Source organism: Erythrolamprus reginae, chromosome 6 (genome assembly GCF_031021105.1).
Source record: "Erythrolamprus reginae isolate rEryReg1 chromosome 6, rEryReg1.hap1, whole genome shotgun sequence".
NCBI classification, from domain to species: Eukaryota; Metazoa; Chordata; class Lepidosauria; order Squamata; family Dipsadidae; genus Erythrolamprus; species Erythrolamprus reginae.
The window spans coordinates 68856752-68883412 of NC_091955.1; the positions used below are offsets into that span (position 1 = coordinate 68856752).

The 26661-nt window shown below is 40.3% G+C and overlaps 1 protein-coding gene across 1 annotated transcript; it reads left to right on the forward strand.

Annotated features, from left to right (window-relative positions):
• Nucleotides 1-724: 724 nt before the first annotated feature.
• RAC2 (Rac family small GTPase 2) lies at nt 725-26177 on the forward strand. The gene is made up of 7 exons (XM_070756182.1): nt 725-935; nt 8809-8880; nt 10702-10819; nt 12404-12466; nt 14573-14732; nt 21489-21621; nt 25960-26177. Exons 1-6 carry the CDS (start codon nt 901-903, stop codon nt 21617-21619), a joined length of 579 nt encoding a protein of 192 aa, XP_070612283.1. The 5' UTR covers nt 725-900; the 3' UTR covers nt 21620-21621; nt 25960-26177.
• The last annotated feature ends 484 nt before the right edge of the window (nt 26178-26661 follow it).

Sequence of the window (26661 nt, forward strand, 5' to 3'; positions counted from 1 at the left end):
GGGCAATACTTAGATCTTGTTTAAAGGCGTCTTAGTTCTAAACTATCTAGGCCCAGGATTGAAAGTCTAGTCTCGTAGGGTATTCTGTTTCGAGTGGAGGAGTGAAGGGCTCTTCTGGTGAAATATCTTTGGACATTTCCAAGGGTGTTAATGTCTGAGATGCAATATGGGTTCCAAACAGATGAGCTGTATTCGAGGATGGGTCTGGCAAAAGCTTTGTAAGCTCTGGTAAGTAGTGTGAGATTGCCAGAGCAGAAGCTACGTAGGATTAGGTTTACAACTCTTGAAGCCTTCTTAGCTATATTGTTGCAGTGGGCTTTGGCACTTAAATCTTTTGTTATTAGTACACCAAGGTCTTTAACCGAGTGGGGATTATCTGTGATAATTTGATTATTCAGTTCATATTTGGAGTTCAGATTCTTCTTCCCAATGTGTAGGACAGAGCATTTGCTAGTTGAGATTTGGAGTCAGAAACTGCGTCAAGGTCTTTTTGGAGAGTAGTTGTTCTCTCTGCTTCACCTTCTCCATCTGCTGCTAATCTATGTTGGGGAGAGAGGATTCCAAGCAACCTTTTTTTCCTACTGTCCAAAGTGTGGAGTCACAGATAAGAGGAAACACTGAACCATCTGGGATCTACAGAAAAAAAAAAGAGAGTTCTGCTTTTAAATAGCAAGCTTGCCCTTCCCCAGCAAACACTTAAAGCTGCCTGGTAAAGGAAGAGACCAGTGGGCGGGCTGAGAAATATTCTCTCTCTTCCGCTTCCTCCCTAACCCACAACCTGCTGTTAATTCAGCTTCAGTTTTGACATATCTATAGAGGACTTTTCACCATCATTTGTTGAGCTGCTTTGCTGCTCAAGAGGCTTCCTGAACTCCCCAGTGCTGCTGCTAGGCCGGAGACATGCAAGCCATCAAATGTGTGGTGGTAGGAGATGGGTATGTAGCCTTCCTTTGAGTAGCAAGGGAGTGGGTGGGTCTTCTTGGTTTTTTTCCTTAGCTGCCCTTCTGACAAAATGTATGCATTCTTGTTCTGTCTTAATCTCCATCTTTCAGAGAGGGGGGGAGAGGGAGAGAGACTCCTTAGAAAGACTCTAGAAACCAGGTTCGGAATTTTATTTGTTTTCTGTGCAATATGAATGGGGAAGTAATGTTTTCATTTTTATTTCATCGTGGAATTGCCTACCAGATAACTTGGTTACCTATGAAATAAACCATGGCTCCTTTATTTAAGTACTTTAAGGCAACCCCCCCCCCCAGCCTGCTGTTCTCCAGGTGGGTGTTTGGGACAGTGGTGCCAAGAATTTTCAGTCAATTGTCCCAAAGACCTCATGCATTTGAAGAGCAAAACCTGGGAGAAATCTGATTTAATTACAATAGTTTCATTATGCGGAGTTAAATGTTGCAAGCCTGAAAGGATGTAGCTGTCTTTCAAATGGTTTCAAATGGAGATACAGGCCTTAGATTCCTGGCTTTCTGCCTAGGTTGTGGTTTACGGTACCAGTGATCTTAGTAGGTTTTCATGGGTTTGTTTATGAAATTAGTAAAAGGAAAAAAAGAAATTTTATGCAGTTCTGTAAAACTAAGCAGAAAGCAATTTTCTATGAAGCTCTTATCACCCGACAAGGTTTATCTGTTGTTAATCATCATTTCTAGATACCATTTGTGGATGAGGAGCCAGGCTCAAAAGCAAACTGAAGTTGTCAAAGAATGCCTCCTAATACAACAGATGTTGATTAAGACACAGAAAAGGGGGGTACCATAAAAGATATACTACTGTTTTTAGGATTCCTGTGGTGTTGTTTTTAGGATGGAGCTAAGGTCAGCTAGAACTTGTACCATCTACTTGTTGGAGGAGAGTGGCCATAATCAGATAGCAGTATGCATAAGACACAAGAAACCAGCATGAGAGAGAGATTCATGGAGCGATAAGCTGTGTAATAATGTGCTCAAAGCACATTATTTGTAGGAGCAAAATAAATATAGCAGCCGACATAAACTTCATCTCCTTTCTGGTAATATGCTCCTGATGACTCAAGAACAATATTTTTTCCCCATGATTTGGAGTCAGCTCAAAAAAAAAAGTAGCTTGGATTGCCTACATATAAAGATGGCTTCTGTGTCTGCTAAGTGAGATATGACAAGTTCAATTTAATTTTGGACTTCCTATTCATTACGCACTGAACTGCCTCCCCGCCCCCCAGCAGCTTCCATTTTGAAGGGTCTTAAGCACAAATCTCGGAAGAACAGCATCACAATTTAGAAGATGAGGACATTTGCTTTGAATGAAATTCAACCCAATTCCTTTCATCCTAGGACAGAGGTCTTCAAACTTGGCAACTTTAAGACTTGTGGACTTCAACTCCCAGAATTCTCCAGCCAGCTGTGCTGGCTGGAGAATTCTGGAAGTTGAAGTCCACAAGTCTTAAAAGTTCCCAAGTTTGGAGACCCGCCTAGGATTTCTTGAAATTATTTGCCCTTAGCCGGTACAAACAAAAGGGGCTTTTCTCGCTTCTGCATTTCACCAGTATCTTTTCTTTTTGCTGTAACCTCAATGAGGAAGTTTCCTTTAAGTGTTTAACACCTGTGATTAAAATATATATATTAACAAACAAGCATGCAGAAGTTGAGGGAAAGGTCGTATTTCAATGGTTTTAATTTTCCCATTTAAAAAAGCCAAGTACTTAATGCTCCTGCAAATGAGAATTAGATCAGCATTTCTTGAAAAATGCTTTATTGATTATTTACATTAAAAAAGATTAGGTATAAACACTACAACAATACAACATTTACAGATCAGCATTTCTAAATCAGAGGCCACTCTGATCATGGGATACTGCAGGGCTGAGGGACTTTGGCCAGTTTATGATTTGTGGACTTCAACTACCAGAATTCCTGAGCCAGCCATGCTTCTGGGAGTTGAAGTTCACAAGTCACAAAAGAACCAAGGTTCCCCACCTTTGCGGTTACTGGTTGGGAATATGAGAGATTATATAGCAAATTCAACAGGAAGGCTTCCAATTGGAATTGGCAATACTGGGCTTCATAGTTCAATGACCTGGAATGATGGCCATGTTCACAAGAAACACTACTAAGGCAATCATATGTCAATTTAATGTGTTGTGTGAGCCCATCTATTTAATTAGATAACAATTCGTACAATGTGCACCAATACAATTGGGTTAAATGAATGAACATGTAAAGACCAAGTTCTCAATTTATTTATTTATTATTTATTAATCGCAATTATATGCCTCCCCTCTCCGAAGACACGGGGCAGCTTACAACATATAGGAAACAATATACATCCTAAATCCAATTAATTAAAATTGATAATCTAAAAAAAAACTAAGAACCAATTAAAATACTTTCAATTATATTCTGATGGTGAAGTCTCACTATTTGACATTGGTGTTATCCCTTTTGACTTTACAAGCAAAAGCTGATGCACTCAGCTACTAGATATCTTTGTCTATGAGATGGTCCTCGGGCATCACTGATACATTTGTGATTGGGCCACATCTTTTTTGTCTTTTTACTTTTTCCTCCAAAGCTACATGACTGTCCATGGGATTTCCCATTAGAGTGGTTTCCCTCAAGTATCAGTTGTGGGGCCTATTTTGTTCACCTATTCTCTTGAGTGCCCCAATTCATGGTCAATATTATACAAATATGCCTATCAACCTACCTAGGCTTCATATGCCATGGTCTTTCGAGACTGAAGGATGCCAATGAAATGCCCATCATCCTGTCTCACTAGGTTGTCATGGATGTTTTCCCACTGCCTAAAGTTGAATAGGGATAAAACAGAGTTTGTTTTGTTTTGGTTTAGTTATTTTTTCCATCCTTTACTATCTTCTTTATTTGATTCCAGAGCTTCAGATTTCACCTGAAACCTTTGAATCTTGCTTGATAACCATTGACCCATTTAATAATTGTATGGCACATTTTAAGTTATTGAACATTTTATTTATTTATTTATTTATTTATTTATTTATTTATTATTTATTTATTTAATCTATTGATCAATTTGATTTGATTTGATTTATATGCTGCCCCTCTCCGAGGACTCAGTGGCTTTATTGATGTTTGCCTCAACTGCTTCATGCTTGGACTAATGCAGTGCTTCTCAAATGGTGTCCCTCCACCCACCCAGAGGGATGCAGAGGGATGGGAGGGGGTGCATGACCCCAGGTAATGTGCTTTTATTGGCTGCAGGGAGTGGGTTTTTTTTTTTGCACCAAATAATAGCACAGAGCAGGAGATATAAAGTACAGAAAACAAACCTTTAAGAGACACCATGGAAAAATGTTTAACATGGATGAAAAGAAAGGAGGAGAAAGATGGAGATAATGAGACAAACGTAAGTCTCCTGAAAGCTAAGACAAGGAAATATGTATGGAAAGTGTATGTAGCGCTTGGCTTCGCTGTGACTATGGTGGGAGACGAGGAAAGACTGGTATGTTCGCTATGTCTAAAAATGTTAGCAGCAGACAGCATGAAGCCAAATAAATTAAGGTGCCACTTAAACACATTACACCCAATCACGCTGATTAAGCCACCTGAGTTGTTTCAGCGAAAACATGCTTTATATTGCAAACAATTGTCCCAGAAGAGATCTGGTGGGGCGCAAAATGTTTACTTCTTCCTGGGCAGGGGGGCGTAACAGAAAATAATTGAGAAGCACTGGACTAAGGCAATAGACTTAAGTAAGTGTCCCAGGTTTCTCACTCTATCATGTGCTGTTAGTCAAACAGTACTGTTGGATTGTTCTGGACCTCTAATGCTTTCCTCATATTTTGCTACCCAATGTGGCATTTTACTTGATTCCTATTTGAACCAGTGCTGAATTTAAAATGCTGGTGTTTTTGTTTTTGAGCTTGTTGATCTCAAGACCACCTGTATCTGCTCTTACATTACAATCCCAACCACCCTTTCTATTCCATTGTGCTAGTCTTTCTTCCTCTTTCACTCTCCAGGATGGTTATTGGGTATTCTGGGATGGGCCCATCATTCTAAAATTACCTTCCTCTGTTCCTTCATATCTGTGAAAGTTGTATGGATTTCAGAAAAGATTTAAGGCTCTTTAATATGATTGATAGGTTAATGTAGAGTTTATTTATTTCACCTTACTCTTTTGCGATTCCTAGAATTGTTAATATTGCAATTCTTGCTGCCATGTTCTGGTTATTGAGAAGAGAAAGGGAATATAAAGACAGTTAATAACAGAAGAAGTTATATTTTCCCTCCTTCCATGATGATGTAAATTATACATTGACTGTTATTTGTAACAATGTTGGGGGGGGTTTCTTCTCGTTGTTGCTGTTGTTTTGTTTATGTACTTTGAAAATGTTTGTCTATTTTTGGTTGGTATGTTTTTAAAGAATTACAATAAAATTATTTTTAAAAAAGAGAGAAGAGAAAGGGAGTGAGTTGGGAATAGAATAGATAGATGAGAGAGAGAGAGAGAGACATTCATAGATACATAGATAGATACACAGATACATACATAGATACATAGATGCATACATAGATACATAGATAGATACACAGATACATACATAGATACATACATAGATACATAGATGCATACATAGATACTGTTCTGTCTGGGTGCCCCCAGACCTCAACACCAACTGGAAAAAACAGCCAGACACGCTGGTAAAAGCAAAAGTACTTTATAGCTTGAAAAATAAACACAGAGAAAAACCTGTTCTTCCCCACAGGCAGGTTATGAGACTTTACAGCAGAGTCCTGATGTCCAGACAATACAGCAGCCTTCTTGCTGGCACACCCACCACTGTAGAGAATAAGACCCCCCACCTTTTCCCCCCAAGGTTTCAGTATTCAAAGTAACAAACCAGAATTCCAAGATGCCAAAGAGCACAGCCAGGTCCCAGGACTCCCAAAGATAATACTCCACAAGCCAGGAAGGGTGGGTCTGCCTTTTAGCCTTTCCAGAGAGCACCACACCCAAACCCAGCTGTTGCCTCTTTAGTGCTGAAAGTACCTAGCTAATTGGTCCCTTCTTTGTGTTGCTCTTCTCTGTCGCAGATCGATTATTGCTTGTGCATTTTCCTCTAAGGAATCCAGGCTGCTTGCTGGGGAGAGCTCCCTCTCGGGGGCCTCTGGCTGTTCCCCCTCTTCCTCAGCCTGAGATTCCTCCTCCTCGTCTGCCTGCACCTCCTGTTCCTCATCCTCTCCCTCTGAGCAGGAAACCGACAGAAGATCAGCCGTTCCCTGAGGGGCCTCGGACGGAATCACAACAGATACATACATAGATACACAGATACATACATAGATACATACATAGATACATAGATGCATAGATAGATGCATAGATACTGTAGATGCAAAGTGTAAATATGTGTTGTGGTACAATACCAGGTGACTGTTTAAATTCTAAACATTTGTTCCGTTGCTCATTAAGTTCTGAGCATTTTTGTATTCCATGAAATATTTGTAATTACTGGATTTCCTTGCTCATACCATTAGTCGGTACAGATACATATGATTTATTATCATTATTATTACCACCACCACCACCACTATTCTCACACACCATTCTTATGTTCGTGTAGGAACAAAATGAGAGCATCCTTTAAAGCCAATTCCAGTTAAAGGTTAGAAACTCTACAAATATTTCAGCTGAATCCCAAGGAGAGGTATCTAGATATAAACTCCACAAATGCCACCCTACTATATTTTTAATGAAGAGAACTGGGGATGAATGCCTTAGAACAGCTTTTTCCAATGTGGTGCCCCCTCCCCCCCCCCAAGATGAGGCAAAAATCACTTTTGTCATCTCTTAGCATAGGGCAAGTTGATGTTTTACAAGATTTTTTTTTTTTAAAAAAAAAACTTTACAGGCAGACGGTTGTCTAGAAACACATGTAGCTCTCCCTTCTAATTCCTATCTATCTATCATGGTATCTTCTAGACCAGTGATGGTGAAACTTTTCTCCCTCAGGTGCCGAAAATGTGTGCATGCAAGCTATCACGCAAGTGCGAGTGCCCACATCCATAATTCAATGCCTGGGGAGGGCGAAAACAGCTTCCCACGGAGGCCCTCTGGAGACGGGAAATGGCCTGTTTCCCAATTTCTGGTGGGCCCAGTAGGCTTGTGTTTTTTCCCTCCCCAGGCTTCCCTGGAACCAGAGAGGGTAAAAACACCCTTCCCCATCCCTCTGGAGGCACTCTGGAGGCCGAAAATGCCCTCCCAGAGCCTCTGTGTGAGCCAAAAATCAGCTGGCCAGCACACACATGCACATTGACGCTGAGCTAAGGCCACGACTCGTGTGCCAGCAGACGGCTCGTGTGCCAGCAGACACCAGTGCCAGAGGTTTGCCATCACTGTTGGTGACTGTTGGTGACTATGGGCTGGTGGGAAATATTTTCTAAATTACATTTTCCATTGGATCCGAGTCTACAGAGAGGGGCGGCATACAAATCCAATAAGTAAGTAAGTAAGTAAGTAAGTAAGTAAGTAAGTAAGTAAGTAAGTAAGTAAGTAAGTAAGTAAGTAAGTAAACAAACAAACAAACAAACAAACAATCCTGTTTTCTCACACCCTTCTAAAGGACACATTCATGCTCAACTTCACATGCCTTATTATGGCCTAAGGTCTGAAATTATTTTTTTAACCAGATTTTTAGAAAGGCCTCTGGACATGGACAACATTTACTTATTGTACAGGGTTTAACAAAAGAGTGTTTCTGCATTCTTGGTCTTACCATGCTTCTATAGCTAGGTAGAAAGTTTATACCTTATAACATAATGTGAATTGAACAGAGCAACTGTTATCCATGTTATGGATTCTGGGTATCTTGGGCACAACTGTGATCATGTGAAACAAGCATGGCCAGACTTGATGTGAGGTATAGACCGCTGTGTCACAACTGTGCCAGGAAGACTGGCTTAAGCAATTTAGGTTTTTTTAAACTAAAGAATGGATGGGGAAGTGGTAACTTGCTTCTTGTTCCATTCTGATTTTAATTAATTTTCTTCACTAGTACCTAAGCATAGAATAAACATGGCCTGGTAATCTCTTTCTCTGTTTCTTTGGTATGTTTTCTTGAAGATGCCTACATCTCACTCCCAGCTATATTTAAGAGAGATTAAAGTTGTTCTTAACTACATGCTTCATAATAATAATAATAATAATAATAATAATAATAATAATAATAATAATATAATTTATTAGATTTGTATGCCGACCCTCTCCGAAGACTCGGGACGGCTCACAACAATGATAAAACAATATTATAATGGCACAAATCTAATATTAAAAAACTAAAAACCCTATCATAATTAAAAAAACAAACAGCACATACATACCAAACATAAATTATAATAAGCCTGGGGGAAAGATCTCTCAAATTCCCCATGCCTGGCGGTATAGGTGGGTCTTGAGTAGTTTACGGAAGACAAGGAGGGTGGGAGCAGTTCTAATCTCTGGGGGGAGTTGATTCCAGAGGGCCGGGGCCGCCACAGAGAAGGCTCTTCCCCTGGGGCCCGCCAGATGACATTGTTTAGTCGATGGGACCTGGAGAAGGCCAACTCTGTGGGACCTTATCGGCTGCTGGGATTCGTGCGGTAGCAGGCGGTTCCGGAGGTACTCTGCTTCTATATCGGTTTCACATGGTATTGGGACAGTGTTTCTCAACTTTAAATTTAATTCTGGACACCATATTCAAATTCTGGACACCATTGTAATGCCAGGAACTTCAAAACATCTCTCTAAATCTACTACTGAAGCATGTTTTAAAAAGAATTGTTGTTATATGCCTTTTTCCCTTTTCCCTTCCTTCAGAGCTGTAGGTAAAACCTGTCTCCTGATCAGCTACACCACCAATGCATTCCCAGGAGAATATATTCCTACTGTGTGAGTATGGAAATTGTTTAGCTTGAGATTGTTGGATTTGAAAGAGTTAGGTCTCCCTAGGATTCCTATTTCTGAAGGAATTGCAACTTGGCTGGGTAACTAATATTAGCACAATTGTAAGATCAGGTATTCCATGAATCAAGAACACTCAGCACTGTAATATTCCTAGATGGGAATGTTAAGAAAAACAAATGAAGTTGATTAAGAAATTATTTGCATCCATTCTATGCATTTCAGGAATAACACAAAAGATTGATTAATGTGCTCATCAAATTTCTTAGTATTAGAACTTTCAGAACAGGAGTTGTCACTAGAGGTATAACTAGAGGTATAACAAGCAGGAAGAGGGAGATTGTGATCCCGCTGTATAGAGTGCTGGTGAGACCACATTTGGAATACTGTGTTCAGTTCTGGAGACCTCACCTACAAAAAGATATTGACAAAATTGAACGGGTCCAAAGACAGGCTACAAGAATGGTGGAAGGTCTTAAGCATAAAACGTATCACGAAAGACTTAATGAACTCAATCTGTATAGTCTGGAGGACAGAAGGAAAAGGGGGGACATGATCGAAATATTTAAATATGTTAAAGGGTTAAATAAGGTCCAGGAGGAAGTGTTTTTAATAGGAAAGTGAACACAAAAACAAGGGGACACAATCTGAAGTTAGTTGGGGGAAAGGTCAAAAGCAACATGAGAAAATATTATTTTACTGAAAGAGTAGTAGATCCTTGGAACAAACTTCCAGCAGACTTGGTAGATAAATCCACAGTAACTGAATTTAAACATGCCTGGGATAAACATATATCCATCCTAAGATAAAATACAGAAAATAGTATAAGGGCAGACTAGATGGACCATGATGTCTTTTTCTGCTGTCAGACTTCTATGTTTCTAAGTCATTGCCAATGCATCTAGGAAAAGTGATAGTAAAGTGATGTACAGTAGCATCATTTTGGTATTGCACCCTCAATGGTTTCTAATATATTGATTTCATATAGAACTAGGCTTCACATCTTATAAAAATGATTGGTTTAGTGCCAGTTTAATTGTATGTTGTGGGGAACTACTGCTTAAGAAGGGAAAGAACTAAAAATAAGGTACATAAACAGACATCTGATTTGAAATGAGATTATAAGCATGAGCTGTCACAAAATGTCCATTTTTCCAAAGACAGCTTAGAGATGCTAGGTGCTGTGATTTTTTTCCTAGCCTCCCAGAAAGGAGGTGGTGGGTATAAAAAAACTTAAAGTAGCAATCACAGAAATGCAATTTGAGCCATGCTACTTATGTGCAATACACACAAAAGGGGTTTTGATTGCTAAATGGTGCCACCATCTTGACTTAGAATAGAATAACAGAGTTGGATGGGACCTTCTAATCCAACTTCCAACTCTGTTATTTTATTCTAAGTCAAGATGGTGGTATCATTTAGCAAACCTCTTTTAACTCTCTCCGTGTAGGTATCCTTATCTTCCAGATAGCTCACTAGCATTCCAGAATATATTTGTTGTTGTACTTGTACCAAGAACCCATACATAAATAAATCACTGAGATGAACCATCCTCTGTTTTCATAGAATACCTTTTGCGCCTCATGCTTCATCCAAAGGTGCTATTGGGATTTACCAAATCCAAACTTCCCATTAATGGTTACAAAATAAATTCAAGTGAATCAAAGTCTAGTCTGATGGTGCCAAGAGGCATACCTGTTAGCACCCTGAAAAAACCCATGTTTTTTCTCCTGAATTAGGATTTAAAACTAGGAAAGAGTAAGATCCCTCTCCTTCTAATGTCACTATAAACTTTGATATCTGTTGCAGCTTTGATAATTATTCTGCCAATGTGATGGTTGATAGCAAACCTGTAAACCTGGGATTATGGGATACAGCTGGCCAGGAGGATTATGACCGATTGAGGCCTCTTTCCTATCCACAGACTGTAAGTCATGAATTTTCTCTGAAGCCTTGTCTTATTGCTTAGGCCTATTTGATATGGACTACAAAAATCCAATAGTCAAGACTACCAGTAGAAACTGCAAAGAGCTATCGTTCTCCTTATTTAGTAGACATCCAGATTTGTTGTTTGATAGCCTTACTTACCTCTGAAGATCTTTGTTCATATTCCTTGTTAGCACACACATGATAGCTTCTACCTAACCTTAGCCTTTCCCAAAAAACCCTGTCTAGGAGTATAAAAGAATTGGGAGGACCTTGGAGGTCTTCTAATACAACTCCCTGATTAGGCAGGAAACCCTGTACCATTTCAGAGAAATAATTATCAATCTCTTCTTAAAAACCTCCAGTGTTGGAGCATTTACAGCTTATGGAGGCAAGCTATTCCACTGATTAATTGTTCTAACTGTCAGGAAATTTCTTCTTAGTTCTAAGTTGCTTCTTTCCTTAGTTCTAGGCTACTAGAACTAGTCAACATAAGTAGATCTAGTCAACATTTGGATGAGAGACCATCAACAAATCATTAGACTGTAGACTATAGAGATTTTAAAAGAGTATTTTGAAAGAAATCAATGGCAATGGGATAGCTCCACATCATCACCAGGAGACAATATTATTCAATTCAATTCAATTCAATTCAATTTATTAGATTTGTATGCTGCCCCTCTATGCTTTATTATACACTATGCATAATAAAGTGTTATTATATCTGGGCCTCCAAAATCCTAATTACATTTGATGGTAGCAGTGCAAAATATAACAGTCATCACAGCTAAAAAAAAATCAGAATGTTTAATAGTTTTACGCAGCTGATCCAGCATTTTAGAGAGCCTTTCCTCTCACTTTTTAAGATGGAAATAAGATTATATTTAAATGATTTAAGGAGGTGCTTTAAGACTCCCGGATGAAATCCTCAGGCTTCTCTAAGTGATAATAAATACTGTACAATGTAATATTAAATATAACTCTCAGATGAGAAAGGTGATGATGCAGAAAGCATCAAATCCAGATTTTTCTGAGTTAATCTTGATTAGATAAACTAGCTAGTATGTTTCAGCCTGTGGGCATAGCTGTGAACCTGTTAGGGATGCTTGTGGAAAATGGAAACCATCAGGACATGCCTTAGCAAAAGATGGCATCTTCAAGAGGAATTCTTGTAAACTAAGATAATGCGACACTTTGCTTTTTTTAGTATTGTGGATATTGATTTATTAGTGGAAGAAGTAACAAGAGAAGAACTCTTTCATGTCTGTATAATAGATCTTCTAGGTTTTGTGTATTGTTCTTTGTTTCAAAAGTTCTTTGTTTTCATAAAGCATGCAGTAAAGGTTCAAAATTCCTTAGATGCATCTTTCAATCCAACCAAAATCACTGGTCTAAATATCCATTAACAATACCAATGTACCTTACAGGGTTGTTGTGGGAGTTGCAGAGATGTTCTATAAAATGCTTTAAGCACCTGAGCAATAATAAATATATCAATATTTGGTACATTCTGCTTCATAATGTTTTCTGGCTGCATCAAACATTCACTTTTTTTTTCACATGCTTTTGAATTTTCTGCCTACAGGATGTCTTTCTCATCTGCTTCTCTCTAGTCAGCCCTGCATCTTATGAAAATGTTCGTGCTAAGGTGAGATCATCTGGGGTTCTGGGTGCAAAGCACGTAAGGCAAGGGAAGACTCAGTCTTGGTATTGCTGCAGCATGAAAACTACACAGTGTGACAGTAAAATATTTGGACCCTCTTGCAATGTATAAATTGGAATAAATGCTCCTAAAGTTTCCCATGACTATGTTGGATTTTCCATATTGCCTGGGAATTCTGGTAGTCAAAGTCCAATAAATCTGAACGATGTATTAGAGGAACTTTGCTTTACATCAACATAACTCTACAAATCTATCAGAGTTTGCATCAAAGTCTACGACAGGGGTGTCAAACTCAAGCCTGGCATCCGACCCATGGGTGCTTAGATCTGACCCATGAAGCCTCTCTGGAAACAGTTGACCAGCTGGTCAATGTCAGCTGGTGGTGCCTCTGCCAGAAAAAAATGGAGCTCCATTTTCGGCTATGATAGCATCCTGAAACTCTCTGCCAGCAAAAACAGCACCCAGTTTTCACTGGCAGAGCACTTGGGGCATCACAGGTGCCTCCTACTTGAGTGATGTTGAGCTAGCTTTACACACCTGGCCCCCTCGAGGTCAAACACATCCCTGATGTGGCTCTCAATGAAATCGCATTTGGCATCCCTCCTCTACAGAAAGGTTCAGTAACACTAGAGTGTGAGACTCAGTAGAGCTGTGCTTCTTTGTAACAGTTCCAGTGTGTCTGGATCCTTCTTTAATGTATCTAATGTATCTATTTAATGAATCACTGACCCCCTCAGAGAGGGTCCGCAACTTGGGCGTCCTCCTCGATCCACAGCTCACATTAGAGAAACATCTTTCAGCTGTGGCGAGGGAGGCGTTTGCCCAGGTCCTCCTGGTGCACCAGTTGCGACCCTATTTGGACCGGGAGTCATTGCTCACAGTCACTCATGCCCTCATCACCTCGAGTCTCGATTACTGTAACGCTCTCTACATGGGGCTACCTTTGAAAAGTGTTCAGAAACTTCAGATCGTGCAGAATGCAGCTGCGAGAGCAATCATGGGCTTCCCTAGGTATGCTCATGTTACACCAACACTCCGCAGTCTGCACTTGTTGCCGATCAGTTTCCGGTCACAATTCAAAGTGTTGGTTATGACCTATAAAGCCCTTCATGGCATCGGACCAGAATATATCCTGGACCACCTTCTGCCGCACGAATCCCAGCGACCGATTAGGTCCCACAGAGTTGGCCTTCTCCGGGTCCCATCAACCAAACAATGTCAGTTGGCGGGACCCAGGAGAAGAGCCTTCTCTGTGGCAGCCCCGACCCTCTGGAACCAGCTCCCCCCAGAGATCAGAATTGCCCCCACCCTCCTTGCCTTTTATAAACTCCTTAAAACCCACCTTTGTCTTCAGGCATGGGGGAACTGAGATATTCCTTCCCCCTCTCAGGCCTATACAATTTATGCATGGTATGTTTGTATGTATGTTTGGTTTTAATAAGGGTTTTTAGTCATTTTTAATATTAGATTTGCTTCGTGTTGTTTTATTGTTGTTGTAAGCCGCCCTGAGTCTAAGGAGAAGAGCGGCATTAAAAAATAGAATGAATAAATGAATAAATGAATGAATGAATGAATGAATGAATGAATAAATCTAGGGATTAAGTGAGTCCTTCATTGTAAATTTTTTTAATGATGAGAGATGGATTTGTTTTCTGATGCCATTGTTAGATTTTTTTTTAAAAACCACCAAGTGTATCTCCCAATATTACAATTGTGAGATGGGTAGCTATAAAAATTGATCAAATACATATACTTCAGTGGATGTAAGCAGAGATGCGTTTCCATTTAGCATCGTAGTCTACAACTTCTGCAACAGGAGTGTCAAGCTCAAGACTCATTATACCCAGCACAATCAGAATCAACTCTCTTTGGTTCAACAGCTATATTATATACCGTGACTCCTATTCAGCCTTGTTATCAGCTGCTATTCCAAAATCTATTTCGAGTGTATTATTACAAACCTGGGCATTTGATTTCTAGTCCTTATTTAAGAAGGCTGCATTGGTGCAAATGGCTCATCTGGTTTTTCTTTTATTAACTTGCATCATTGTTTTTTGTGTAACTTCAGTAAAATCTTGAGCTTTCTTTTAGTGGTTTCCTGAAGTGCGACATCACTGCCCTAGCACTCCCATGATCCTGGTGGGCACGAAGCTGGATCTCCGGGATGACAAGGATACTATTGAGAAGCTGAAGGAAAAGAAATTGGCCCCGATTACATACCCACAAGGTCTTGCCCTTGCCAAAGAGATTGGTAAGTGTTGCGGCAGGGAGGGGAAAAATTTGCCTTATGCCACTTCAATTGTGGATACCCATGTCTCTCAAACGAATCAAATGCAGTCAGACATCTCTATCCATTATTTAGACTAAGCTGGTTTTTATCTTCTGTTTTTCTTCGGCTTGTTTGTTTTGCACTTTCTGCACTTTAGAAACTTAACTCTGGTGCAATATGTAGAAACCTGTGCAGATATAAGAGTTACAAAGCAGCTCAGAAAGGCAAGTGCATGTAAATATTGTCTACCAAGCTCACAAAACTTTTTTTTTCTTTTTCTTTTGATTGAGCAGAGCACTTTCTAACTATTATTTATTCATTCATCTATTTATTTATTCATTTATTTATTTATTTATTTATTTATTTATTTATTTATTTATTTATTTATCCAATACACAATACATATGGAAGAGAATAGACATGAAGTAATATATATAAAGATAATATGTAAAAATAGAGGAGAAGATATATGAAAGGAAGAAAATATATATGATATATGAGATAAAGGAAAGACAATTGGACAGGGGATGAAAGGCACACTAGTGCACTTATGTACGCCCCTTACTGACCTCTTAGGAACCTGGAGAGGTCAATCGTGGATAGTCTAAGGGAGAAATGTTGGGGGTTAGGGGTTGACACTATTAAGTCTTTTTTAAAATAGTTTGTGCTGGAAGGGACCCTGTGGGTCTTCTAGCCCAGCCTCCTGCTGGTGCAGGGGACCCTATACTATCCAGACATGTCCAGTCTCTTCTTGAAGGTCTCCAATGTTGGGGTGTTCACAACCTCTGCAGGAATGCCATTCCACCAATTGATCGCTCTCACCATCAGAAAGTTCTTCCTTATTTCTAGGTTGACTGTCTCCTTGGTCAGCTTCCATCCGTTGCTCCTTGTCTGGCCCACTGGTGCTTTGGAAAACAATGTGACCCCCCTCCTCATTGTGGCAGCCCCTCAAATATTTGAAGACTGCTATCATGTCCCCCCTAGACCTCCTCTTCACTAGACTATCCATGCCTAGTTCCTGCACCCTTTCCTCATATGTTTTGGTTTCCAGTCCCTTTATCATTGTGTTACATGTCTTGTTAATCTATTGGCATAAAATACATAGCCATTACAAATCAGTATTGCCATTCCAATCTCTATCCTGCCTTTATTGGTTCTGTTCCCATCTTTTATTTATTTATTAGATCCAGAAGATGACCTTTGGTGGTGCTTTTACATCGGTGTCTGCTTCTGGGAAAGAGGATTTGTTTTCTTTTCCTTGAAGGAGGTTGTGATGGACCCTCTTAAGAGTCCCAGTAGTATGGAATAGTTGTGATCCAGCATTGGATTAAAGATTACAATTCATTAAATCAAAAGGACAATTCAGATAAGGAGAACAGTAGTATTTGCTATATGTTGGGCTAAAATAGCAACAATGCATGTTAGATAAGGGAAGAAAGTTTTTCCAAGATAACTCTCACATTAGTTGCTCCAAGAAAATGTTAACTACTCCAGTACAGTGATACCTCATCTTACAAAGCCCTCATCATACAAACTTTTCGAGATACAAACCCGGGGTTCACGATTTTTTTGCCTCTTCTTCCAAACTATTTTTACCTTACAAACCCAAGCCGCCGCCACTGGGATGCCCTGACTCTGGACTTCTGTTGCCAGCGAAGCACCCGTTTTTGTGCTGCTGGGATTTCCCTGAGGCTCCCCTCCATGTTCCGTGTTTTTGCAATGCTGAAGGGGAATCCCAGCAGCGCAAAAATGGGCACTTCGCTGGCAACGGAAATCCAGAGATAGGGTTTCCCAGCGAGGGGAGCATCATTCCCAGCAGCATCAAAAAACATGGAAGTCCGGAGGGGGTTTTCGAGGACTTCTGTGTTTTTGCGATGCTGCAATTACACTGAGGCTTCTCTCACTGGGAAACCCCACCTCCGGACTTCTGTTGCCAGAGAAGCACCAGTTTTTGCTCTGCTGGGATTCCCCTGCAGCATCACAAAAAACACAGAAGTCCAGAGGTGGGGTTTCCCATGAAGGGGAGCCTCAGTGAAATCCCAGCAATGCAAAAATGGGCACTTCGGCTGGCAAAAGGGGTGAGTTTTGGGCTTGCACGCATTAATCGCTTTTCCATTGATCCCTATGGGAAACATTGTTTCATCTTACAAACTTTTCACCTTACAAACCTCGTCCCGGAACCAATTAAGTTCATAAGACGAGGTATCACTGTATATCTTTTTTTGTTCACATTTTAATGAGAAACCAGTTCTAAACTGTTCTGCAAATCAGAAAGCAGATATCTCTGAACTTTCACAGTTTTCCTAATTATGTGATCCAGGGCTACTTCAGAAATGCATGCATGAATGTGTATATTGGGAATATAGAAACAAAAAAAAACATTTAAGGAAGTCCACTAAAATGCACATTTTTCTGCATTTAAAAATAAGATGTATGTGGACATGTATTTGAAAAGCCATGGGCATAAAAAAAGCCATTTGTTTATATCTGGAAAACCTATACTCATTTGTGCTCATACCTTATTAGTACAGCTTTGCTGGTTTGTGAGCAAAGTCACCAATTATGTATCAGGGGCATCAGATTTCTTGCAGAGTTAAGATTAAGACTCAGAACATCAGAGGGGATTATTTTCCCCTCCTTTCTGTGTCCGGAACTTGCCTTCTGTCTCTTGAAATAATGTTGAACCACAACTTCCTTTTCCTGTCCTGTATTCTGGGGACACGCCAGAAAATGCTGAAAGCCTGCTCTGTTTCTGAAGAATCTTTATCAGTGCACATTCATGTTTTCTGTAAAAACAATCTATCTTTCCCTTTTCATTACCTCCCAAGGCCTAAGTATAGGGTAGAACATGGGCAGCATAGTTCCCTCTAAGCTGAGCAGTCAGCAATCGCTCACTTAAAAATCATCATCAACTCAGAGTTTTCCAAACCTGCCCAGAAGCCGAGAGGGAAAGAGTGAGAGGGAAGGAGAGAGAAAGGAAGAGAGGAAGAGAGAGAAACAGATAGAAAAAAGAGAGGAAGGAATAGAGAAAGAAAAAGAATGGGAGTAAGGAAGAGAGAAAGAAAATCAAAATCTAGTTTGAAACTAGCTCAACTATTTAAGTGGCATTTTGATATTGATAGAGTTGCCCTATTATGAGCTCACTGTTATAGACACACAGTACAGTATTTTATTTTGAAATTCTCTGAGGCAAAACAGGGTGGGTTTTTTGTTTGTTTGTTTGTTTGTTTGTTTATTTATTTGTTTGTTTGTTTATTTATTTATTTTTCCTGTGCCGCCCAGTCCCGAAGGGACTGCCGCTCAGACACTATACTTTTCCGCCCCCCCCAAAAAAAAATTAGAGGGAACACTGATGGGCAGAGTGAGAAAAGAGAATGATACAGTGTCTTAGATGGTAATTCTGGGAGAAAAAAAAGTTGTTCTTTGGGATATAGGTTTTCTCTTGCTTTCTTCAATAACAGATGTCTTGCTGGGTGGATTGCTACGTTTTAACAAAATTAGGCTTCTCCCCTGATCTGCCTGGTAATTTAGAATCTGCATATGCAAGATCACAAATAACGTTTTTATTAATTGATGTTGGATGTCCATTATAGTATTTATTTTCTTCCTTATTACATCTCCTCCACCACCCCACCAACCTCACCAACAACAGCCAAGCCTCCTACAACGAACCCCATACCACTGGATTCACAAACCCTAGTGATCACAGAAAAGGAAGTGCAAGACCTATTTCACAGACAAAAGCCAGGAAAAGTTCCAGGCCCAGACAAGATAATTCCTTCTTGCTTAAAAGTCTGTGCTGACCAATTGGCTCCCATCTTCACCTGAATCGTCAATAAATCACTAGAGATATGCTATGTTCCTTCTTGCTTCAAACACTCTACTATCATCCCAATGCTGAACAAGCCCACATCAAGGAACTGATCGATTAAAGACCAGTTGCTCTAACATCTGTAATTATGAAAATCTTTGAAAGGCTAGTCTTGAAAACCATCACAGATCCACTGTTAGATTCCCTCCAATTTGCATACCAAACAAACAGATCAACAGATGATGCTGTTAATAAGGCTCTGCATTACATCCTACAATATCTTGAATCTCCAAAGACCTAAGCAAGAGTGCTCTTTATAGACTTTGTAGACTCAAAACGATGCCCTAAAGCACTGCCCACCAGAACAACTAGACACAAGAACAGTTTTTTCCCAAATGCCATCACTCTGCTAAACAAATAATTCCCTCAACACTGTCAAACTATTTACTAAGTCTGCAGTACTATTAATCTTCCCATCGTTCCCTTCACCCATCTCCTTTCACTAATGACTGTATGACTGTAACTTTGCTGCTTGAATCGTTACAATTTATATTGACTGGTTCCTAATATGATTTGATTGCTTATTTGTACCCGGACTATCATTAAGTCTTGTACCTTGTAATTATTTAGGATAGGACAGAACAGGACAGGACAGGACAGAATACTTTATTGGCCAAGTGTGATATGCACCAAAGACAAGGAATTTGTCTTTGGTGCATATCACACTTGGCCAATAAAGTATTTTGTCTTTGCATATGCTCTCAGTGTGCATAAAAGAAAGATACATTTGTCAAGAATCATGAGGAACAACACTTAATGATTGTCATAGGGGTCAAATAGGAAACAATATTAATAAAAATCTTAAGGATACAAACAACATACAGTAATAAGTGGGAGGAAATGGGTGATAGGAATAATGAGAAAAAAATAATAATAATAGTAGTGCAGACTTAGTAAATAGTTTGAGAGGGAATTATTTGTTTAATAGAGTGATGGCAATTTGGGGAAAAAATTATTCTTGTGCCTAGTTGTCTTGGTGTGCAGTTTATGTCCAGGATGCGAGAGGTCAGTAAATATTTTCATAGCCCTCTTTTTGGCTTGTGAAGTATACAGATCCTCAATGGAAGGCAGGTTGGCAGCAATTGATTTTTCTGCAGTTCTGATTGTCCTCTGAAGTTTGTGTCAGTCTTGTTGGGTTGCAGAACCGAACCAGACAGCTGTAGAGGTGCTGATGACAGACTCAATGATTCCTCTGTAGAACTGGATCAGCAGCTCTTTGGGCAGTTTGAGCTTCCTTAGTTGGTGCAGAAAGAATGATTCTTGATGAAATTATCTTTTCTTTTATGTACACTGAGAGCATATGCACCAAGACAAATTCCTTGTGTCAATAACAAATTCTATTCTATTCTATTCTATTCATCAAAGACATCCAGTTTTATCACATCAAAATGCAAGCTGAGGAGCAACAGCAAGCAAATTTTTTGTGTTCATGTATTCCTTACAGATGCCTATAGCCAACTGATTGGCTAGGTCAGGGGTCCTCCAACTTGACAGCTTTAAGACTTGTGGACCTCAACTTCCAGAATTCTATGCGTCTGGAGAATTCTGGGAGTTGAAGTCCACAAGTCTTAAAGCTGCCAAGTTTGAAGATCTCTGGGCTAAGTGGTAAAGCATCTGTACTTAACATGCAGAAAGTTCTTGTTTAGTCTTTGGTCTCACAATTAGTAATGATAAATATTTCAGCCTGAAACCTTGGACCACCAATTATTGTCAGTGCAAACAATACTGAGGTAGATTCTTTAATGGTTAGACTCTACATAAGCTGTCTTCCTGTGATCGTGTTAGTCTTTTCTTTATTTTATTTATTTATTTTGTCAAACAATTATAGGGTGGTAATTTGTACAAATAAAACATTAGATAAGTAAAGATAAAAAGTAACAATAAAAGTAACAAAATGCCCGACCGGCGGCTTAAACCGCTGGCCGAAATTGCCGCAGGAGCTGGGGAGACACTGTCAGCAGCTCTTTGCAGCTCCGAACTTCTGGTTTCCTTCGAAAACCAGAAGTTTGGCTTTTGGCAGCGCGCCAGGGTGGCGCGCTGCCTGGTGGTCCGGGGGGAGGTCCTAGATCGCCCTATTTAAGGGCGATCCGGATAGGACCTCCTCCTTGCTTCCTGGGGCTGAAGAAGCGAACACCCGCCCACCCTCCGCTATAAACAGTGTGTCCTAAGGAGATTGCCTTGGGCCGAATAGGAATTTTTTGCGGCCTCCCCTTTAGAGGCGGCCGTTTTTTCGCCTATTCCATGGTACGGACTGGATTGGTTAGGGGGTGCGGCGCATTTAGATGTTAATAGGCCTCCCTTTGGTCACTGGGGTTGGCAGGTTAGGGGCGGAAATGGGCAATTAGAAGCGACTGCGCATGCTCCTTTGGGCATCCTTAAAGGATGATGGACCGCCTCTCTCCAGGAACTAGAGGTTGGAGCAACGTCGGGGATTGGAGAGAGGATGTCCATGGGAATCATCGGATCCAATTTCCCACGGGGATTGGAGGGTGAACTCCTCCCACATGACGAAGGGGCGTGGCTGGTTCAGCAAGGAGTTTTTGCCCAATGTTGCCGAGGAATTTTCTGGTAGGAATTTCCGCTCCGTTAGTTTTGGCCTCTGCAGGTCCTTAGTTCATTTTGAATTTAAATATTTAAATTTACGTATTCAAATTTATTTAAATTTATGTTAATTTAATAAAATGACCCTTATTTAATCCACAATATGTCTCAGCGTCGTTACTCCGCTTCTGGGGGCAAATTCTTATATTCTTAGATTCCCAAGTAGTTCTTCTGTCCATAGGGATGCCAAACCTGATAACAGGTCAAGTGAGAGAAGTTATTCATTTCTGCTTCTTCCTCAGAGAGTGAGCTTTTTCTATTTGCAGATGCAGTGAAGTATCTTGAATGTTCAGCCCTCACCCAGCGTGGCCTGAAAACAGTGTTTGATGAAGCCATTCGAGCAGTTCTCTGTCCACAACCTACAAAGACAAAGAAAAGAGGGTGCAACATCCTTTAGGGGTAAGTATCGAAAGGCTCCCTGCTTGTGCTTTCATCTAGAATGGATCAATACCAGCCTGATTCCTTTCCACGAGGCTTGAAAATATTAGAAAGCTTATAATACGCTACTGTTGTGAGTTTAGCAGGAACACACACACACACACACACACACACACATGGTTCCATTAATATGCCGTGGAAAAGCTGCTGTGATGAACCAAACATCTGAAAACCCATTCCCCCAAACTCTACAAAGGACCCTTGCATGGATGATATAAAATTGAGCCTGGAATAAAAGAATTAGTATAATTGACACAAGGTTAAAAAAAAAAAAGGCCCAGGGGCTTCATCACATCCATAATCCACACATTAGCTTTACCACATGGTACCCTGCAGATGGGTTGCATTACAATTCATTGCGCTAGACTTAACATCTCTGATCAAGGATTGTCACTGAAGCAGCGGGTGATAGTTTACACACAGATGTATCACTGAGCACACACATACACTTTTGAAATTCTCTGCTCAGTTTACTCACAGTAAAGTTGATGCGGAAGATTTTTTTTTTCCCCCAAATCTCTCCAGGGAAGAGGAAACAACTTCTCTGTAAACATCCCCTTAGTAATGACAGTCACACTGCAATTGCTAAAGTTCCAGTGGAGAAATTGTCTTGTGATGTATTTTCCCAGGATTTAACTGAAATATGAAACATCAGAGAAGCTGTAAACCATTGGAAAAATGATTGCATGTATAACAAACAACAAGACGTTTATATATAGATATGCATCCACTTTGCCTACCCTTTCACTATATTCAAATGCAAAAATATTGTGGGAGATTTATTTATCTATCTATCTATCTACCTACCTACCTACCTACCTACCTACCTACCTACCTACCTACTTACTTACTTACTTACTTACTTATTTACTTATTTATTTATTATTAAATTTGTATGCCGCCCCTCTCCGCAGACTCGGGGCGGCTCACAACAGCAACAGAAAAACAGTGTAAAATACAAATTCAATAATTAGAAAGCTAAAAACCCATAATTTAAAAAAACATCCACACAACATACCATACATAAACAGTATAGGCCTGGGGAAGATATTTCAATTCCCCCATGCCTGACGACAGAGGTGGGTCTTAAGGAGTTTGCGAAAGGGCAAGGAGGGTGGGGGCTGTTCTAATCTCAGGGGGGAGCTGGTTCCAGAGGGTTGAGGCCGCCACAGAGAAGGCTCTTCCCCTGGGACCCGCCAAATGACATTGTTTGGTCGACGGGACCCGGAGAAGGCCAACTCTGTGGGACCTAATCGGTCACTGGGATTCGTAGGTATATTTTATATATAGTGGTTGGTCTAAGCAAGGGGTGTCAAACTCAAGGCCTGGGGGCCAGATTTGGCTCACAGGGTGTTTAGAACTGACCTGTGGGGCCATCCTGGAAACAATGAAGGATTGGTCCATGGTGCCTCTGCCAGTGAAAAGGGAGCTTGGGAGGGCCCCTGTGGCTCTCCCAAGCTTCTTTTCACTGGCAGAGATTGCAGGAAGCCATCGAAGCCAAAAATGGAGCTCAGAAGCCTGTTTTCGTTGTCAGAGTACTCAGTCCACCACAGGTGCTCCCAACCAGTGATGGGCTGCTGTCCCCAAGAGAGATGGGACACAGTGGAGGTAGCAAGTTTATTTATTGAATACTTCATAGTTTTTTATTGTCCTTCCTTCTCTAGTACCTTAGTATGGCCCTTAATTACTTTTAAAATAGGAAATAATTAAATAGTATGTTTTTGCCCATAAACGCTTTCATAATTTGAATCATTATCCAGAACTGAACTTTTATAGCAATGAAAGAAAATTGAGCTACTTGCCTAATCTATTATCATACTGAACCTTAAAAAAACTTTAAAATGTTACTGTGCTCCTCAAAAATTAATGCTGTCTATCATTTATCCTTTTGGTGGCTATTCAAATAATGGGACTTAATCAACTGAAAGAGGACCTATTTGAAAACTTATCTTGAGCGGTAAGCCACTCCCATCCAGTCACATGGCCTTTAAGCCATCACCCCCAGTCATATGATTGTCAAGCCACTCCCACCCAGTACCATGACTATCAAGCCACACCCACAAAACAAGCCACGCCCCACAGTGTGGCAGTAAAAATTTTGGCAGCCCATCACTGCCCTTGACACAAGTGATGACCTGACCACATTCACCCTGGCCAGCCCCCCCCTCAAGGTCAAACACAACTCTGATGCAACCCTCAATGAAATCGTGTTTGATACCCCTGGTCTAAGGTTACATTACACTGTGGCTACAAAAATATTTCTAAATTCTATTGTTTGTTTCAGAGTTTCCAAAGCAAAGACTTCGTTGTGAATAGTGATGGGCGAACCGAAACCGCACAATTCGGGTCCATACTGAATTTTGCGGTGTTCAGTATGCCGAACACGAATCCAAAATTTTTTGAAACTTCGGGCAAAGTTCGGGGTCACGTTTGGCATTCAGAGTTTTGACGTCACCATCAGGTTGCTAAGGATGCCAAGGTGATCACTTCCTGGATTCCATGGAATCCAGGAAGTGATCACCTTGGCGTCCTTAGCAAACTGCCGGTGTACGTGATGTCAAAGCTCCTCCCCCAGAATCTCTTGGTGGGATTCCCGGTTCGGGTTCGGGTTCAGTTCAGGTTCGGCCGAATTTTGCGTAAAGTTTATCCGAATGTGCCGACCCCGAACACCATTGGGTTCGCCCACCACTAGTTGTGAACTCAAATGAAACTAAGGGGGGGGGGGTTTGGGGGGGGGGGTGTTTGCAGAAAAATTCAATACTAAGAAGGTATATAGAACATAATGTTTTTGGCAGGAATTGAATGGATATTTCTGTTTCAGAACAAGAATAACAAGGAGTGTGGTATATGTAGGTAGTGTGGAACATAAGCCAACACGCTGGCATTGGGGGTGTGGATCGATTGGAGCCTTTTCTCTTACTCCACCCCTCTCATTTTGCTGCTGTATCCCACCATTTACCTATTTTTCTATAGCAATGTGAAGCAACTCTACAGCCCATTAAAATTCTCCCCTTGCTTACTTTTCATAACTATTTTACTGAATGCAAATGCTTCAGTAAAGGTCATCAGCACCAGTTCTATACAAGAAAAATGTTTTCATGCATAGGATGCTGTGCTTGGGATCCAACCATTCTACCTTTTTCATTGGCTATTCCCACTCATTCTCCCACTCTCAAATCCTCTCCACTTATCTCCCCCTTACCTTGTATTTTATTGTTGTTGTTGCTTTTAAATCCACTGCTATCCTATTGTCTTGTATTTTACATTAGCTATATAAAACCCTTAAAACTATTTTTGTACGTCTGCAAACCCTGAGATTTTTCCAAGCCTGATGGCAACATTTACACTCCAGTCCTCTTCAGGAATGTCTTTAAGGGAGCAGCGGGATATTCGCTGCTCTATTCACCCTCGGCAGCTAATGAAGACGTCCAAGTGGTTTTATAGGGTTGAAACTGGAGGATAAGGTTCCTCAGCAACAATACCACAACTTTGTGATTCAGTTCTATAAAAGGATAATGCTTTCCTAAAAGCCAGCTCTTGCTGGGTTTCTGGGCCAGTATTTGTAGTAGCACAGTAAATATTTTGCCAATGAAGAGGATTGATCACAGCGGTACCTCTACCCATGAAAGCCTCTACTTACAAACTTTTCTAGATAAGAACCAGGTGTTCAAGATTTTTCTGCCTCTTCTCAAGAACCATTTTCTATTTACAAATCCAAGCCTCTGAAATTGTAACCAGAAAAGGCAGGGAGAAGCCTCCATGGGGCCTGTCTAGGAATCTCCTGGGAGGAAACAGGGTGCTCCCCCCTCCCTGTGGTTTCCCCAATTGCATACATTATTTGCTTTTAAATTGATTCCTATGGCAAAAATTGCTTCTTCTTACAAACTTTTCTACTTAAGAACCTGGTCACGGAATGAATTACGTTCGTAAGTAGAGGTACCACTATACTATTTTTTCTTCTTCCAAACAACAGACCAGTTCAGTGTGGGCTGTGTAAGTGAGCCTAACTAAGTCCCTTAGTTTCCTGCCCTAAAGGAAACTTGGATTTCAATGGCTGCCTGCAACTATCTATTGCTTCTTAAAGGGTGGAGAATGCAATTCTTTATAGCAGTTTTCCCCAAATAGTTTAACCCAACCCTAATGTCCTGTCCATCATAGCCTTAGCTAAGGAACTTTAGGTGTTGAAGACCACATATGTGAATGAGCCTTGTGTTGCAGAAATTTGTCTTGTAGCTAGCAGACTAGAGTAACACAATTTCTCTTTCCCCCCCCCCCTCTCTTTTTGCCTCTCCGATACAGAATTTGGATTTTGGCCCTTCACCCCAGACCTTTCTCTAGACTTTGAAGAGGGGATGAAGAAAGAAAACTTCACAGGCTGCTGGATTTTTGATCTTGTTTCACTCTGAATTGCCTAGTGCTTCCGCAACTAGCTATTTGTTCACTTAAAACAAAAATTGGATGTATGTATTACTTTAATCTTAAGGTGCATTCCAATATATAAATTGCTTTATCTCTCACTCTCGACCTAATTTGTGACTATTGCTTAAAAAAATAAAATACAGTTATGGCAATATATTCATTAGTAATAGGGAAAGTGCTATGAAAGCTTTTGCAAGGGCTCTTTGTTTTACACATATTCTTAGTAGATTCAAACATTTAATGTCTCCTGTTGATCTGGACTAGCGGTTTATAAGCAATAATTTTCATTTTCCTCCTGAACAAATTCTCTAAATTTCCCCAGTGCTGTTATGGATTTGTGTATGAGGATACTTTTTAATTATTGATTTTCCCCTCATTTTTCTTTTTTTCTTTTGAATGGTAAACTAGTGCTATAAATGAACTCTTCTCATAGTATTATACAAAGCAAAGCAATGTGAATTGCCCCGGAAGCGGAGTAAAGACACTGAGACATTTTGTGGATTAAATAATGGGTCATTTTATTAAATTAACATAAATTTAAATAACGTAACTTTAAATACGTAAATTTAAATATTTAAATTC